The following is a 15,217-nucleotide window of genomic DNA, read 5'->3' on the forward strand; positions in this document are numbered from 1 at the left end:
TGAGGGTTATCTGGAAGCTCCGAACAGCAACAAAACCCAGGGAGGCCGTGTCCGCCGGCCTGCCTCAGGGCGACGTGACTGAGAAATAACACTGCTGGCTAATTATGGATTCATGCCCCAGATACCAGAGGACCTAGATTCAAGATTTAGGAGTCAAGCAGGGGATGCTGGCCCCCGGTCCTTTTCACAGACCCTCCCTCACGCACATGACTTGTTAGGGATCCCAACACCTTTTGCATTATTGATGCTGCTGGGTTTAATATGTGCTCTGCTGTGCGTTGGCTCTGACAGCCGCTCACACGGCCTCTGCTCTCACACTCGTGTTTTTACTTTTTATGTGCATTATATTTACGGTTTGATATATTTACACTTAGCTCTCTCTTAATGTGCCAATGTGCATACGTCATGTGAAACCAAGTCAGATTACCTGTGGCATCCTCTACAGACCGTTTGAAGCCCACAGCTTAATTCCTAATTTTCTGAACTCTCTGTGCACGTGAATATCTACGATAGAGAAAATATAAATAAATTGCTCCGGTTTCGTAAAAGGGGAACGCTGCTGTCACTGTCTGCAGCGCTACATGTGGACGATAGCGGGACGCCCTGCTCGTCTCACCGGGCTGCACCAGTTCCGCAGACCGCTGCTGCAGGGCAACGCTGGTGCGTCTCGCCATCTAGTGCACGAGGCGTGCATGTGCAGGGGCGCGTCGCGCGAGCTGTTGCGCGTACCGCGGCCATGTGACAGCGTGCGGCGCAGGGACTCACGTGGAGCTGATCGTACACTCAGTATCAATATGACGTCAAGACCAGCGCGTAACCTTTAACGGTCCATTTTAAAGCCCTGACCTCTTAGCATTCTAAGACACGTGGTCGTTAAATATGGGTACTCAATAAAAACGTAAAAGCAAGTGGTATATAGCCGTATAATTATATGCATATGCATAACTAGGTTACTTGATAATAAAGGAGATATATAGATATGTATGTATATATATCGAGAGAGCGAGAGAGAGGTTATCTATCTATCTATCTATCTATCTATCTATCTATCTATCTATCTATCTATCTATCTATCTATCTATCTATCTATCTACAGTTAAGGTCAAAATTATTAGCCCCCTTTATGAAATCAAACAAAGCCCTTAACTTTTCCATGGAAATACCCATAACTAAAAGTGTTTATAGCTTAATTGCTTCCAAAAGAACAAAGACAAAATCTCCACTAAGCTTGATGAAGATATTTTACTGATGCGCTGAACTGAAACCAGAAAAAACAGAAATGACAAGGCCAAAATTATTAGCCCCCTGACAATTAATAGTCAATAGTGTAACCTTTCTGCCTCACAACTGACAGCAACCTCTTATGGTGGTTCCTCACTAGGTTGGCACATGTCTCTTGAGGGATCTTAGTCCATTCTTCCATGGCAAATTGTTCCAGCTCATCCAAATTGCCTGGTTTTCCAGCACGGACATTAACCTTGAGCTCCCGCCACAGATTCTCAATAGGATTGAGATCTGGGCTCCGAGAGGGCCACTCCAGGACCTCGATTTTGGTGTCCTTCAAAAAGTTTTGGACCAACTCAGATGTATGCTTCGGGTCATTGTCTTGCTGGAAGACCCACCAGTGACCTAAAGCTAGACTGGCAGCAGATCTCTTTACATTATCCTTCAAAATGTCAACATAATCTTCTTTCTTCATGATCCCATGCACCCGAGCAAGGTTCCCTGTACCTGGAGCAGCAAAACAGCCCCACAGCATTATGCCCCCACCACCATGTTTAACTGTGGCAACTGTGTTTTTAGGGTTGAAGGCCTCGCCCTTCCTTCACCAAACAAAAACAACATCCATGTGCCCAAACAGCTCAAGTTTAGTCTGATCAGAGCAAAGGACAGACTTCCAAAACTCATGCCCATGTTTCAGATGTTCATGGGCAAACTTCAGTCTGGCTTTGATGTGCTGCTATGTGAGCAATTAAGTTTTTCTTGGACGATGACCTCGAAGCCCACCACGATGAAGAGCCCTCACAACAGTCTTCCTTGAAACATCAAGTCCGGAAGAGGCCAGTTCAGCAACAATCATCTTGGCAGAGATCTGGGGATTGTTGTTGACATCTCTGACTATTTTCCTCTCCAAAGTTTTTGAAATCTTGCACTTTCGACCACGCCCAGGTTTGTTTCTAACAGAATTTGTCTCTTTGTGCTTTGCAATGACGCAACATACAGCTGTTCTAGACACTGTGAAATGCTTGGAAATGGCAGTATAGCCTTCCCCCTTAAGATGAGCATCTACTATCTTCTTTCTGATTTCTTTACTTTTTGGCATGATGAATTACTTCTTACCAAGAATTTAATAGTCCCTCTAAATCAAGTGTTCAAGTGCCACTAGCCCTGTTCATTGGAGTCCCTTAAGTAAAGTTCAATGCTGATTGATTGCTCAGTAGTGGTTTGAAAGCAAAAAAATTGACGTGGGGGCTAATAATTTTGACCACCTCAATTTTCACTACATTTGGTATAAAGCAAACCTGAAGATTTATTTTACATTCCAAAATGCACCAAATAGGGGCCTTAACATTGATGAATGTTTTACTATGTAAAGTTTTATGAATGATGCAAACACTGGGCAGAATTTTAGGGAAATGTTCCATAGATCCTTGGGGGCTAATAAGTTTGACCTTAACTGTATCTATCTATCTATCTATCTATCTATCTATCTATCTATCTATCTATCTATCTATCTATCTATCTATCTATCTATCTATCTATCTATCTATCTATCTATCTATCTATCTATCTATCTATCTATCTATCTATCTCTGACTCAGTGAAGGATGTCCTCTGGGAAGGAAGGGGATGAGGAAATATGGCCTTTATTCCACGTGGACACAATAGCAGGACTCCTTAATCTTGAATCAATCATGCATAACCTTTCAGAGAGGAAATGGGCTGTTATCTTGTATGCTACCAGGTTTCTGTGGTAGAAGATTGTTTGGAAGATAACCGTCGTCTATATAAAACCGAGCAGCCTTTGTGTTTTCCCACAACTACCAAGGGTGACATTGCGAATATCTTATCTAATAAGCCTTCTATTTAAATGTATTATCATTGTTATTATTATTATTATTATTATTATTATTCAAGTGTTGCTTAACAGCGGTGGGCAATCAAAATCCCCCCACTGGAATATGGACTTGTTGACAATTGCTGTGGTTATTAACCTTTTATTCCTAATTTTAACCCTCAAATTCTATTAATCAATCCTGCTGCTGTGCTTATCACTTTACACATTTCTGTCTTGTGTTGAGTTTCAGAAATGCTAAATGTTACTCCCTTCTTAGCTAGGGCGACGTCTAAGTGTGTGTCGCTTTTCTTTAACATGTGTTACAGCCAATAAACAGATCCCAGTTACATCTTCTCTTTTTCAGCAAGTCAGCGCCCCCCCCAAAAAAAACGTCTTCATCCGGGTATCCGCACACTGCGCAGACTCACTGCGCGCTGCAGTTCACTGCGCTTCCGTAGCCAGTCTGCTACCAGCTGAGCCGAGAGAGAGAGAGAGAGAGAGCGCGAGAGAGTGAGCGAGCGAGCGCGAGACACGATTGATTCCCATCGAAGAACCCCAAAGATGGCCACGTACATGTCGGATTAAGGAGCGATATCGGTAAAGTAGCGTGTAATCAATGTTGATGCGTGTGCGTCCGGAGACCCCCCCTCCCTCTCCCTCCCTCCCCCCCTAACATGTGAGATTATCAGAAGCTGATTTTCGCTGTGCGTCTTCGGCTTGCCGGCCAGGCCACCCCTGTTCGGTTTTACGGTAGCTCTCGGTTGATCTCTAATTTCCCACCCCCACCCCCCTCACGTCACCCCCCCATTTCGACCTCGTCTGCGCAGGAGGAAAAATGAAGAAGTTTAACATCAGGAAGGTGCTGGACGGTTTGACGGCCTCCTCCTCCTCTTCCTCCGCGGCTCCGCAGCCGGGCGGCCGGGAGAACGACGTGATCCACGAGACCCTCCAGTCGGAGCATTTCCAGCTCTGCAAGGTGGGTGTCCGGGTCATTCAGCTGACAGGCTGTCTTTTTTTTTTAATGCACCCACACAGCCGGATGACCAGCAACCCTAACAGGTAATATTATCGCCCGTATCCGCATTAGGACAGAAAAAACGGCTGCATTTTGCACCGACAACACACAGGAAATAGTGTCCGAGCGCTGTTCGTAAAGCCCCGGCCGGGGTCTGCATGGGAATCAGCTGACCGCCCCCCCCCACGCACGCCGCTCATTTCCCCCGGTGGCTTCCAGCTGACTGTCAAACCGCAAGGGCTGTTTGCTTTGCACTGAATTGTCGCCTCCGGCTATTAGTCACTCTGCCTGCACCTCATCAGACCCCTGCAGGGCGATGGTTAATATTGGACTAACGAGTCAAACGTGCAGGATTCGCAGCCGGGATTCACAGCTTCGTCCCGGCTGCGTTAGAGATGTTACTGTAAACCCAGCAGGGCCAGAATAGGTCAGGTCACCCGGGGGGGGGGTTGGATATTAACATGTTTTTTTTTATCAGAAGCTGAGTTTGTATGAGCTAATGGGTGGCCTGACAAGGCTGCAGAACCTAAACAGAATGTTGTGACTGCAGGATGGCCCTGATATTTTGACCCTAAGAATATGTTTTTTCCATCTGCGTTCCTTAAATCTGGGCAATGCATAGATATAATGCGGACATGGTAATCTGAGATCAGATGTGTTGTGGGATTGTGGTTGTGGTAATATGGTGATGGAACTCAAATGTTGTCATTGCCTGGGCTTAAAGGCTGCATCACAGTGAAAGTGAGACCATTTTCTGAACTTATTCCACTGTGTTAGTGACATGAACAATGTATGTCCACCTGCTTGGTCATCGTATCCACGTTACTAATGATCATTTATCAGTATTTACTGCTTGTGTAAATATCTTATGAGAGTACCAACTGTCATCCGCTAAATATTATCACATTATCCATATCGAGCTTGTTCATTTTTTCCTATTGCCCAGCCCTACTTTATTTGTAATCAAACATATTTCAAAACTGTAAATGTTAAGTGTGCATGTATGACAGTATGGATGAATGACAGTTCAAATCCTCCTTTTGTTTGACTTTTTTATCACATCCATTTTGATAATGAGACGCATTTTACTGATCGATCGATTGATTGATTGATTGATTGATTACCATGTTTTATTTTCATCATTCTGAAATCTCATTGGTCCTCCAGTCATGTCAGCTTTTGGTTGCCAGGGGAATTTTAACTGCATGGCGAGATGACGGACATACCAGATCAAGTGCTGATCTGAATTCTGCTCTTTCCTGCAGACGGTGCGTCATGGCTTCCCACACCAGCCTTCTTCCATGACCTTTGACCCTGTGCAGAAAATCCTGGCTGTTGGAACGCAGAGCGGAGCACTGAGGCTGTACCCTTTTTTCTGTTTCTACTCAGGGAGAGTGAAAAGCAAGAGAAACACACCAGAAATCTTGCATATTCAGTCTACCTTCTCCACTACACACATAGACGCACAGAAACACCGATGCACAAACACACACAGACCAACCCAAGTGTTTAATCTGACCCGTTATTTTAGCAAAGGTGATGAAAAACAGGTTTTTAATCACTAAATTCTCCATTAGTGTTCCTCTTCTGGGGAGCTGATCGAGTCGACGACCTTCTTTAAGCTCCTGTCAGCATTACAAACATTTTTAAATTTATCCATTCCCCATGCTTGCTTAATCCGACTGAGCGTCGCAGGGGCTTGAAAGTATCCCAGCAGGCTTTGGTGAAGGACAGGTGGACTCCTTGGACAGGTCACCCGTCAGGAACAGACAAGACACACAATCACTCACACACCGATCACACCTATGGAGAATTCATAGACTCCAATTCTGCTAACATGTGCAGAATTGCATGCATGCCTTTGAACTGTGGGAGGAAACCCATGCGAACACGGGGAGAACATGCAAACTCCCACACAGATGGGCTGGGATCAAACCCAGGACCCTTTCTGCTGTACAGTGATGGTGCTTGCCACTAATGCCGCGGTGCCACCACACACTACAAACAGAAAATGTAAAAGCGTACAGATGGAGGTGCGGGCCAAGGAGGCAGACTAGCTGGGATGTGTTTCTGCGCAGCCTGCAGCCTCCTCCTGCAGGAGGAGAGAGGCTCATTAGCGCTATCTCTGCTGTAGCATGAGCAGCTCCTGTGCCATATGCCAAGGAGCCAACCCCATCAACTGCGCTGCCCGGCCAAGACGCCAGGATGCCACTTCATATGTGCTGTAAACACTGCCGGACCCTGCTGTGCAAGGCTGTCAGCCCATGCAAAGCATATATATATATATATGTACACACACACACACACACACACACACACACACAAAACCAGGCTTCTACCTTGCTCTGAGGCCCTTGGGCCTCGTTGGGGGAATTGGGGGGGCAGGTTTATTTTATTTTTTGGAACTTGTGTTTTCTATTTGGCTCTAAAGATCCGTTTTAATGACAAACCAAACAACTCGTCTTGGCTCCACCAGCAGCTGGTGTTTGCCGACTGGATTCAGGAATGTTTGCAGAGATGTTGGCTGGTTTGGTCGTGACTTGTGGTCGTCTGTTTTGTTGACTCAGTGGCTTCAGGAGGTGGTTTTGTTACCTACTGTACACACCTGAGGTTTTTCCTTTGTGCTGTTAACCCGCGCGGGAGACCCATGCAGCTTTAGTTAACGTGTCGACGAAGGCGTTTCCGTTCTTACCCTCGTCCCGCTGTCTAGATTAAGAGACAGTGCTGTGTTTACCGGGCAACTCCCCAAAAAAAACCCAACCCCATACACACACACACCACCTTTTCCTAATTTGTACGGCAGACCTGATGGGATTACTGTCATTCAGGCAATTGGTCCATTTATCAAAAGACAGGCTGTATCGATCCACCTCATTGCCCCCGCAGCTTGGGAAAGCTGTCACAGCCGAGCGGACGTAAACCCAATGAGATGTCTGCAAGCAATAAATGTCTGCTTTTACAAGCTCCGTCTCTGCTCCAGTGTTTTAATCACGGTGCTGTTGTAGACGTCTCATCTCCCTGCCCGATTCAAACACAACTGCTCTTAGCACCTGGCAATTGTTGTGTCCGAATGGCACTACTATTTGTTGTTGTTGTTGTTGTTGTTGTTGTTGTGAGCCAAAGCAGAATTGCCAATCAAATGTGCTGCTTGTAAGGGATTGAAGGTACAGTACAGGATCGTCCACGAGTCCCGGGGGAATAGAGGTCATTGGGTCCACTGGGACGTTTGTAGCTTGGAAATAAAGTGGGCCAAAGGGGTTCACATAGACACGGTCCTCATTCATACATCCTGATCCGAAAATGAGACGTGCGAGGGTCCGGGTAGCGTGGCGGTCTATTTCGTTGCCTACCAACACGGGGATCGCCGGTTTGAATCCCCCGTGTTACCTCCGGCTTGGTTGGGTGTCCCTACAGACACAATTGGTCGTGTCTGTGGGTGGGAAGCTGGATGTAGGTGTGTGTCCTGGTCCGCTGCACTAGCAACTCCTCTGGTCGGCCGGGGCGCCTGTTCGGGGGGACTGGGGGGAATATCGTGATCCTCCCACGCGCTACGTCCCCCTGGTGAAACTCCTCACTGTCAGGTGAAAAGAAGCGGCTGGCGACTCCACATGTATCGGAGGAGGCATGTGGTAGTGTGCAGCCCTCCCCGGGTCGGCAGAGGGGGTGGAGCAGCGACCGGGACGGCTCGGAAAAGTGGAGTAATTGGCAGGATACAACTGGGGGGAAGAAAATGAGATACGAGTAAATAAAGTTTTCCCGATTCCTGAGTAGCCCGATTCTGTATTTCATAGAAGAGTCATTTCCAAACCGAACGTTTCAGCCCGCCACGTTGTGTCTGATGTGTTTCGTATGGGCGGTGGAGTTTAGAGGGGCGAGGGTTCAAAGTGTTGGGTTTCAGTAGACAAGAGAAGAATCGTCACGGCTGCCGTGTTGGATTCTGTCTTTTTGTCTAAAAGCCGGTTGAGTTCCTGTTTTGCCACACTTGAGTCTTGAACAAAGCGCTGCATAGTTTTCTGATAAGGTTTATCATTGTTTGCTTCCTCTTCGCTTTCACCTCTGTCAGTTGGTGTGATTGAGACAAGTTCCTCTGCAGAATGCCTGTCAGTTGGCAGCAAAACCAAACCAGAAAAAAAAAGCTTGTTGAAATCTTAATGGGTGAACCGTACAGGTTTACCAAATGAGGAAGTGTTTGCTGTTTCTTGAAGGTGGGGGGGGGGGGATGTTATGACACCCTCCCATGACATGCTTTTTTTTATTCAGTCGTTAAGTGTTGGGACACACTGCAGCCGGCCAACAGACCCACACGTCGGATACACAACACAGAAGTTTAGATGGGGTCTTATGGTTGCCGTGACTTGACAAATTTGGGCTCGGCTGTTTGTTTCCTCTAACAGATCACAGCCGGGTCTCACTTCCGACGCATTAAATGTAGTTTTTATTCGTGTGTTTCATAGACTAGTGGAAGTAAGTTACTTTATATGATGGCTGTAACGGGTAGTGGTAAAGTATACAGCTCCTTAATGCTGACTAGGACCTGCCAAGTCACAAGTAGCACATCCGTTTGACGTCGCTCCTTGTTTATATAGTCTAGTTTTGACCTCAGAGGTTGCATTTTAAAGTGCTTTGCAGAGTCTAAACTAGTCCGTTGGTGCAAACAGCCGTATGATATTTGCTCTGCTCCCTCGATCAGCATGACGGTGTTGATGTTCAGTGCACGAGGATGAGGAAACAGGAGACCTCAGCTTCTGCTCGCTCACCACAGAGACAAAATCTTGCGTTGGCTGTTTATCCGTCTTATTTCCTGCTAGCTTTTAGAAGCAGCTACGTAGAGTCGACAGCACCACCAGGACCAAATCTAATGCAAGGCCCATTTACACGTATCAGGACTGCATCTATCGCCCCGTGCTGATGCACATTAGTCCAGCAAGGAAGCAAACGTGGAAATGGATTTGTTTCCACAAGGACAAAGCCAGCACAGTGGTTTTCTAGTCACGAATAACATGAATAAACAGATGCGGTGCGGCGTTACACATTAGCATTTGTTCTTTTTCAAAGTAGCATTCTTTTGCTGTCTGTGCAAGATCAGCAAATATGAAGTTATGCTCGCCAGCGTGGGCCGACGGGAGGCCAAATATCCGTTAACAACTCTGACCTGATGCTGTGCAGGAGTTGTGGAGCTGGGAGTTTGAGAGTGGGTTGGAAAGGTCACGGGTCGGGGAGGAGGGGAGATGTCAGCCCGGCCCGGCGGCGGCGGTGCCAGGGGAGGTTCCACCGCTGTTTTTGTTTTTTTTACCTCCATCCCTCCGTGGAGGTGTTGTCCACACACCATCTCCTGCAGCCATGTCTCTGTTTGTGTAAGCCTCTGTGGGGTTGTTTTGAGTTTTGTTAAGCCCCAGACAGACCGTGAAGCAGACAAAACCATCTGGTAGCTGCCTGTCCCTGCTGTCTTTAGGGTCGGTGCGATCTGATTGCAGTAATGGAATAAGAAGCTACTTGTCTCAATGACCTACAGCCACTTCCTCTGTTTAGATCTTGTGATATCTCGTGCCTAAAATACTCCACATTAAGTTGTCTTAGTCGGAGCAGTGTTCTCATGCTGACTTTTTAGTCGATTTATCGTCTTACCGTCAGGAGGATCGGTGTTGGGTTTCCCTGTTAAAGTGGAATAGCGGTTAGCATTGCCAGCGGGTCCTGGGTTCGATCCCAGTCCTTCTGTGTGGACTTCCCAAGCCTCCTGGAAATGTACACACTACTTTTCCTGTCATGAAAAACACCCGGAGAATGATTAAATTGATCAAATATCCTGGAAATATTTTTGAGGTCGTGGAAAATTGTCGAGTTAGATTGTAAAATTGTACTTTCATACACTCAAATGTCATTTTTTTAGCCGCTGAGGTTTCACAGTTTGGGGCGGTATGTGAGCAGCCAAAAGTGACTCAGTCCATCTAGAGACTTGAGACTTCCACTGATAGTAAATGCTGAGTAATACGACCTTCTGTCAGCAACGGCTGTCATGGATGTCCGAGCAGAAGTCATGGAAGATGGGAGTGGGAACCTGCTCCCATCTGTGTTTGAGTTTCCTCCCGCTGGGCTGCATGCATGACACCCAGTTCAGGTGAACTGCGGACTGAATTGTTTTATGGGTGTGAATGAGTGTTTGTTTGTGCCCTGTCATGATCTATTGCTCTGTCCAGGATGTCCTGCTCCCAGTGCCTGCTGGGAGACAAGTCCAGCTCCCACCCCTGCTACCCTGAGTTGGATTTAGATGGTATATACACTGAATGAATCGTCCTTGCGCTGTATTTGCCAATGCTTTCCCAACAAAGACACCAGATCCTCTTCCTCATTTCTTTATCTGATGTGCAGGGCTTGGTGGCAGTGCTCCTGTCTGTTTCACTGGACGGTTTGAGATGACCTGCTTTTGTCCTTACTCTCCTTTTTTCCTCCTGCAGTCTTTTTAACAATGTGCCCTAACTGCTGAAGACACATGAATAAAATAATAAAATGTATAATAAAATTATATATAATATACAATATGTATAATATATAGATATTATCGATATTATATATAATATCATATTATCTATACATATTACATTTTGGTAACACTTTAGTATGGGGAACGTAGTCACCATTAATTAGGTGCTTATTAGCATGCAAATTAGCAACATATTGACTCTTAATTGGTCATTATTACGTACTCATTCCTGCCTTATTCTGCATGGCCTTATTATACAACCAGTAAGTCATTAACTATGAGTTTTCCCTCTATAACCTCAGAATTATGGCTTATTAATAGTACCATCTCAATATGCTTTGCTTAGTATGGACTTTATAAGGTGGTAGTACCACAAGAAGAGTTATTCTCCCATACTAACACTTAATGAATATGGTCTGTTCTTACATAACAAAACACAAAACTACAAGTGTTCATAGTGTTAAATTACTGTAAATTAAGTTTTTGTTACTTAGAATATGTTCCCCATACTAAAGTGACATCTTGATCATTACTAATTCACTAGTGATTAAGTTTTTTTATGTTCCCCATACTAAAGTGTTACCTACATTTTATATATATATATATATATATATATATATATATATATATATATATATATATATATATAATATAGGTGATGCTAAGATTTACATTGGGGGTGATGAAGAAGGACAGGATTAGGAAGGAGTATATTAAAGGGACAGCTCAGGTTGGACGGTTTGGAGACAAAGCAAGAGAGGCAAGATTGAGGTGGCTTGGACATGTGTGGAAGAGAGATGCTGGGTATATTGTCACTGTTTACTGTTGCATTGGTTTTTGTCGGCTTTGTTCTCCTCACTACATGTTGTATTTATTTGTATTTATTTGCCTTATGTGTTCTGTGGAGCGTTTGTGTGTTTGAATGTTGCCGCTGCTACACAACGATTGTCCCTCTGGGGACAACAAAAAAAAAAAACCTACTTGACTTGATATTGGGAGAAGGATGCTGAATATGGAGCTGCCAGGGGAGAGGAAAAGAGGGAGGCCAAAGAGGAGGTGTATGGATGTGGTGAGGGAGGACATGCAGGTGGCTGGTGAGACAGAGGAAGATGCAGAGGACAGGAAGAGATGGAAACGGATGATAATAATAATAATAATAACGATAAATTAATCTTATATAGCGCTTTTCTAGTACTCAAAGTCCGCTGTGGCGCCCCCTAATGGGAGCAGCCGAAAGTAGTAGTAGTAGTATAATATACAGATAATAAAATGTACTTTTAAAATTTGCATTTACGAGGAGGTAACACCGAGGGTGGTCCGACGGGACGCGGAAGCGGGGCAGGCTAAGCTAACTGCTAGCCCATGCGGACCGGACCGCGGGCGGTCTGGCGGTGGCCTTGCCTGGCGTTGACTGCGGGGTTTTTGGTGTTGCTCTGCGGAGAGCGAGGAGGTGTGTCGAGGGTGTCTGGCTCGGAGAGCCGGCGTTGGATCGGCTGGGTCCGGTGGGCCCAGGGACCACGGCCCCTGCCTGGAGTCTGGCGGGACGCGCAAGCGGGGCAGGCTAAGCTAACTGCTAGCCCATGCGGACCGGACCGCGGGCGGTCTGGCGGTGGCCTTGCCTGGCGTTGACTGCGGGGTTTTTGGTGTTGCTCTGCGGAGTGCGAGGAGGTGTGTCGAGGGTGTCTGGCTCGGAGAGCCGGCGTTGGATCGGCTGGGTCCGGTGGGCCCAGGGACCACGGCCCCTGCCTGGAGTCTGACGGGACGCGGAAGCGGGGCAGGCTAAGCTAACTGCTAGCCCATGCGGACCGGCAGACAGCCATCCTGGCTGGCGTTCGTTCCCTTGGACTTGCCTGTGAGTTCACAAGCAGTTTATGGCGAGGCCACTTTCACTGTTGGCTCTCCGGGCGGCCCGGTTTGCTTCAGGACGGATTTAGCGGGCAGGGATCCTTCGACCTGCACGTCAGAGTCCAGGGGAGAGCTTTTGAATTAAAGCCAGAAGACGAGCTGCCGGGCCGGCTGGTGTTTGGGTGTATCAAGTAAACGAGGGGTACAGACACACTCGCCCGCGTGTATTTATAGTCTCTGCTTTGCTTTCTTTCATCTTCTTTTCTGCGCTTGCGTTCAGAAACCGAGCCAAACGGTTGGGCTGTGTGCCGTATCACGAAAGACACCGTTTCTTCCCAGTTTGCTTGTTTCATCCCCCCCCTTTTTTTCTGTTTTTGATTTTGCTCATTTGGTTTCACGCGTCACACACCGAATCCTTTTCTGCACTCTTTTTTTTTGTCAGTTTATCAATTTTTTGTTGTGCTGTAAAGCAGTGGTTCTCAACCTTTTTGGGGTCCTGGACCCCCTGCGTATTTTTGATCTACCCTGAGGACCCCTCCACCTGATCTTGGGGGAGGGGGGTTGCAATTTGATAGAAACAGTAGAAACTGCATTTTAAATTGCATTATAGCATTTATTCACTCTTTGGGGCAAAAATAAGAGCTTTCAGTTGTAACTTAGATATAGTTAACAAAACAGAATTCTTATGCAGTAACTTTCAGATATATGTAGCAAAACAGAATATGTATTCAGTAACTTTCAGATATATGTAGCAAAACAGAATATGTATTCAGTAACTTTCAGATATATGTAACAAAACAGAATATGTATTCAGTAACTTTCAGATATATGTAACAACAGAATTTTTATGCGGTAACTTTTAACAATGCAAACGGGAGCGAGATCTCTTATTAAAATACAATAAAGTACACTTGTGAAACAGACGTAATTAGAGAAAAAAGTCCTGTTACCCTTTATAGTTTAGGTAGATAAAGGTCTCAGTCACATCTGAGTAAAATAATCCTATTTCTATAAATGTCATAGGATCTTTTCCGCGGACCCCGAGTTGAGAAACACTGCTGTAAAGCACCCTGTGATGTTTGTATTAGAAACTGCAGTGCTAATACAGATTATTTCTGATGATGATGATGATGATTTCGATTTCAAAAGCGGAGCCAGGAAGTCCTTTGTAAACTGTTGTCCTATTTGAAGTGTGTCCATTGTCTTCCATGAGCTATGATTTTAGGAGACAGTGTGATGGATTTGATCGCCACGCTGTCCGTCGTCTGTGTTTGATAGTAGTTTTCTCACCGACTGTCGACTTTTCCTTGACGGAGCCGAAACTCAGCTTCGGCCGCGCCGGTGTGGAGTGCTACTGCCAGCACGAGAGCAGAGCCGCCGTGATTCAGCTTCAGTTCCTGATCAACGAGGTCCGGTACCAGCCATTCCCTCAGTACTCCTGTTTACTGTACTAGCCATCCATGTGTCCATCTGTCTGTGTATCAGTCTATCTCACCATCTGTTTGTCTGTCTTGTCTTTTTCTTTCCTCCCGTTTTCTTTTCCTTCCTTCACAGAAACGTTCTCTTGCTGGCAGGGCCCCTAAGATAATATTTACTGGCGCTTATTCAATATTTATAGTCTGTGAATCAGCAGTGGCAGTGAGAGATGTGCTTTTAATGAACACATTGATTAAACAGTAATGTCCGTTCTGTGACCCACAGCCGTCTTTAATGGCGTCTTTAGTTGTGTGCTCGTCATTCTGCTGTAGTATAAACGGGACCCCTGGCTGGTCCACGTTTCATTCCTGCAGGAGTATTAATCTGTGTGTGTGTGTTTCTCCTGGTTTCTGATCTTTACCATAGGGGGCGCTAGTGAGTGCCTTAGCAGATGACAGCGTCCACCTGTGGAACCTGAGGCAGAAGCTTCCTGCTATCCTCCACTCTCTCAAGTTCAACCGTGAGAGGTAACGGGTGTGAAAGATGGGGGGGGGGGTCGTCCCATCACTTAGTTGTTAAAAAAGAAAAGTGCCTCCATCACTTTCCTGTGGGAAGTAATGAGAGACGGTCCTCGTGGCTGCAGACAGCTGGTTATCTGCCGGGTTTAACGGCGGCTGCAGCCGTGGCGAGCTGGAACGCCGTCTGGTTGTTTTTCTCTGCGGTGGGAATGCAATGCCAGAAATGTTCCTCTTCCCCGAACGAGAGAGGAAAAGGTTATTTCTTCCAGCTCTCAGTTTTCTGTGAGGGCATCAGGAATGTGTTTATAAATATCTTTTCTTTGGTAAAATCTTCACAATTCTGCAGTTGCCTTCGGCGTCCCGGCGTTGCGGTTTTGGAGTAGTTTTTGTGTGAGTCGATTTTAAATAAAACGGGACGGCGTTTGGTGATAGACGGGAAGATGTCTGACTCTGAATTTTTGAATTGAGATCCACCCGCAAATTCTGGGAAGTCAGTGTCTGGTGGGTAGGTTAACCAGCGTCGAGATGAAAGAGATGCTAAGTGTGTTTTACAGGTTTGGATGGCTCTTCCTCTCAGTCGGCCTGTGTGTAGATGACCCCCACTTACTGTGATTTAACCCTGGAACGACCGGGATTTACTCCTACCCAAAATGACCATGGGCGGTCACAATGACCGCCGGGTTTTAAACTCTATAGTCTGTCAAGATAAATACCCGATTGAGATATTGATGCTTTACATATGTTAGTACGTCTGTGATGAAACTCACTGACCCCAAATTTAACAGTTTGACAACTATAATACTATTTTTAGACAATTTAAACTTCAGAGAGACATGGTGGAACTTGAAAATGTGAAAATATTACCTGAAAAGCAAAACGGAAAACAC

At 45.9% G+C, this 15,217-nt stretch overlaps 1 protein-coding gene across 5 annotated transcripts in view; it reads left to right on the top strand.

Moving 5' to 3' along the window:
* Nucleotides 1-3,516: 3,516 nt before the first annotated feature.
* Nucleotides 3,517-15,217, top strand: part of stxbp5b (syntaxin binding protein 5b (tomosyn)) — a 53,975-nt gene continuing 42,274 nt past the window's right edge. For 3 of the 5 annotated variants that reach the window (XM_056295214.1, XM_056295216.1, XM_056295217.1), the window contains exons 1-5: nt 3,517-3,655; nt 3,886-4,034; nt 5,339-5,436; nt 13,724-13,805; nt 14,239-14,339. In XM_056295214.1, coding sequence (XP_056151189.1) covers nt 3,894-4,034; nt 5,339-5,436; nt 13,724-13,805; nt 14,239-14,339 — 422 coding nt within the window. In that variant the 5' untranslated portion in view covers nt 3,517-3,655; nt 3,886-3,893. Of the gene's footprint in view, nt 3,656-3,689; nt 4,035-5,338; nt 5,437-13,723; nt 13,806-14,238; nt 14,340-15,217 lie in introns of those variants that run through there. The other 2 variants (XM_056295215.1, XM_056295218.1) reach the window with 2 other exon arrangements.

The sequence above is a fragment of the Lampris incognitus genome, chromosome 16 (assembly GCF_029633865.1).
Source record: "Lampris incognitus isolate fLamInc1 chromosome 16, fLamInc1.hap2, whole genome shotgun sequence".
NCBI lineage: Eukaryota > Metazoa > Chordata > Actinopteri > Lampriformes > Lampridae > Lampris > Lampris incognitus.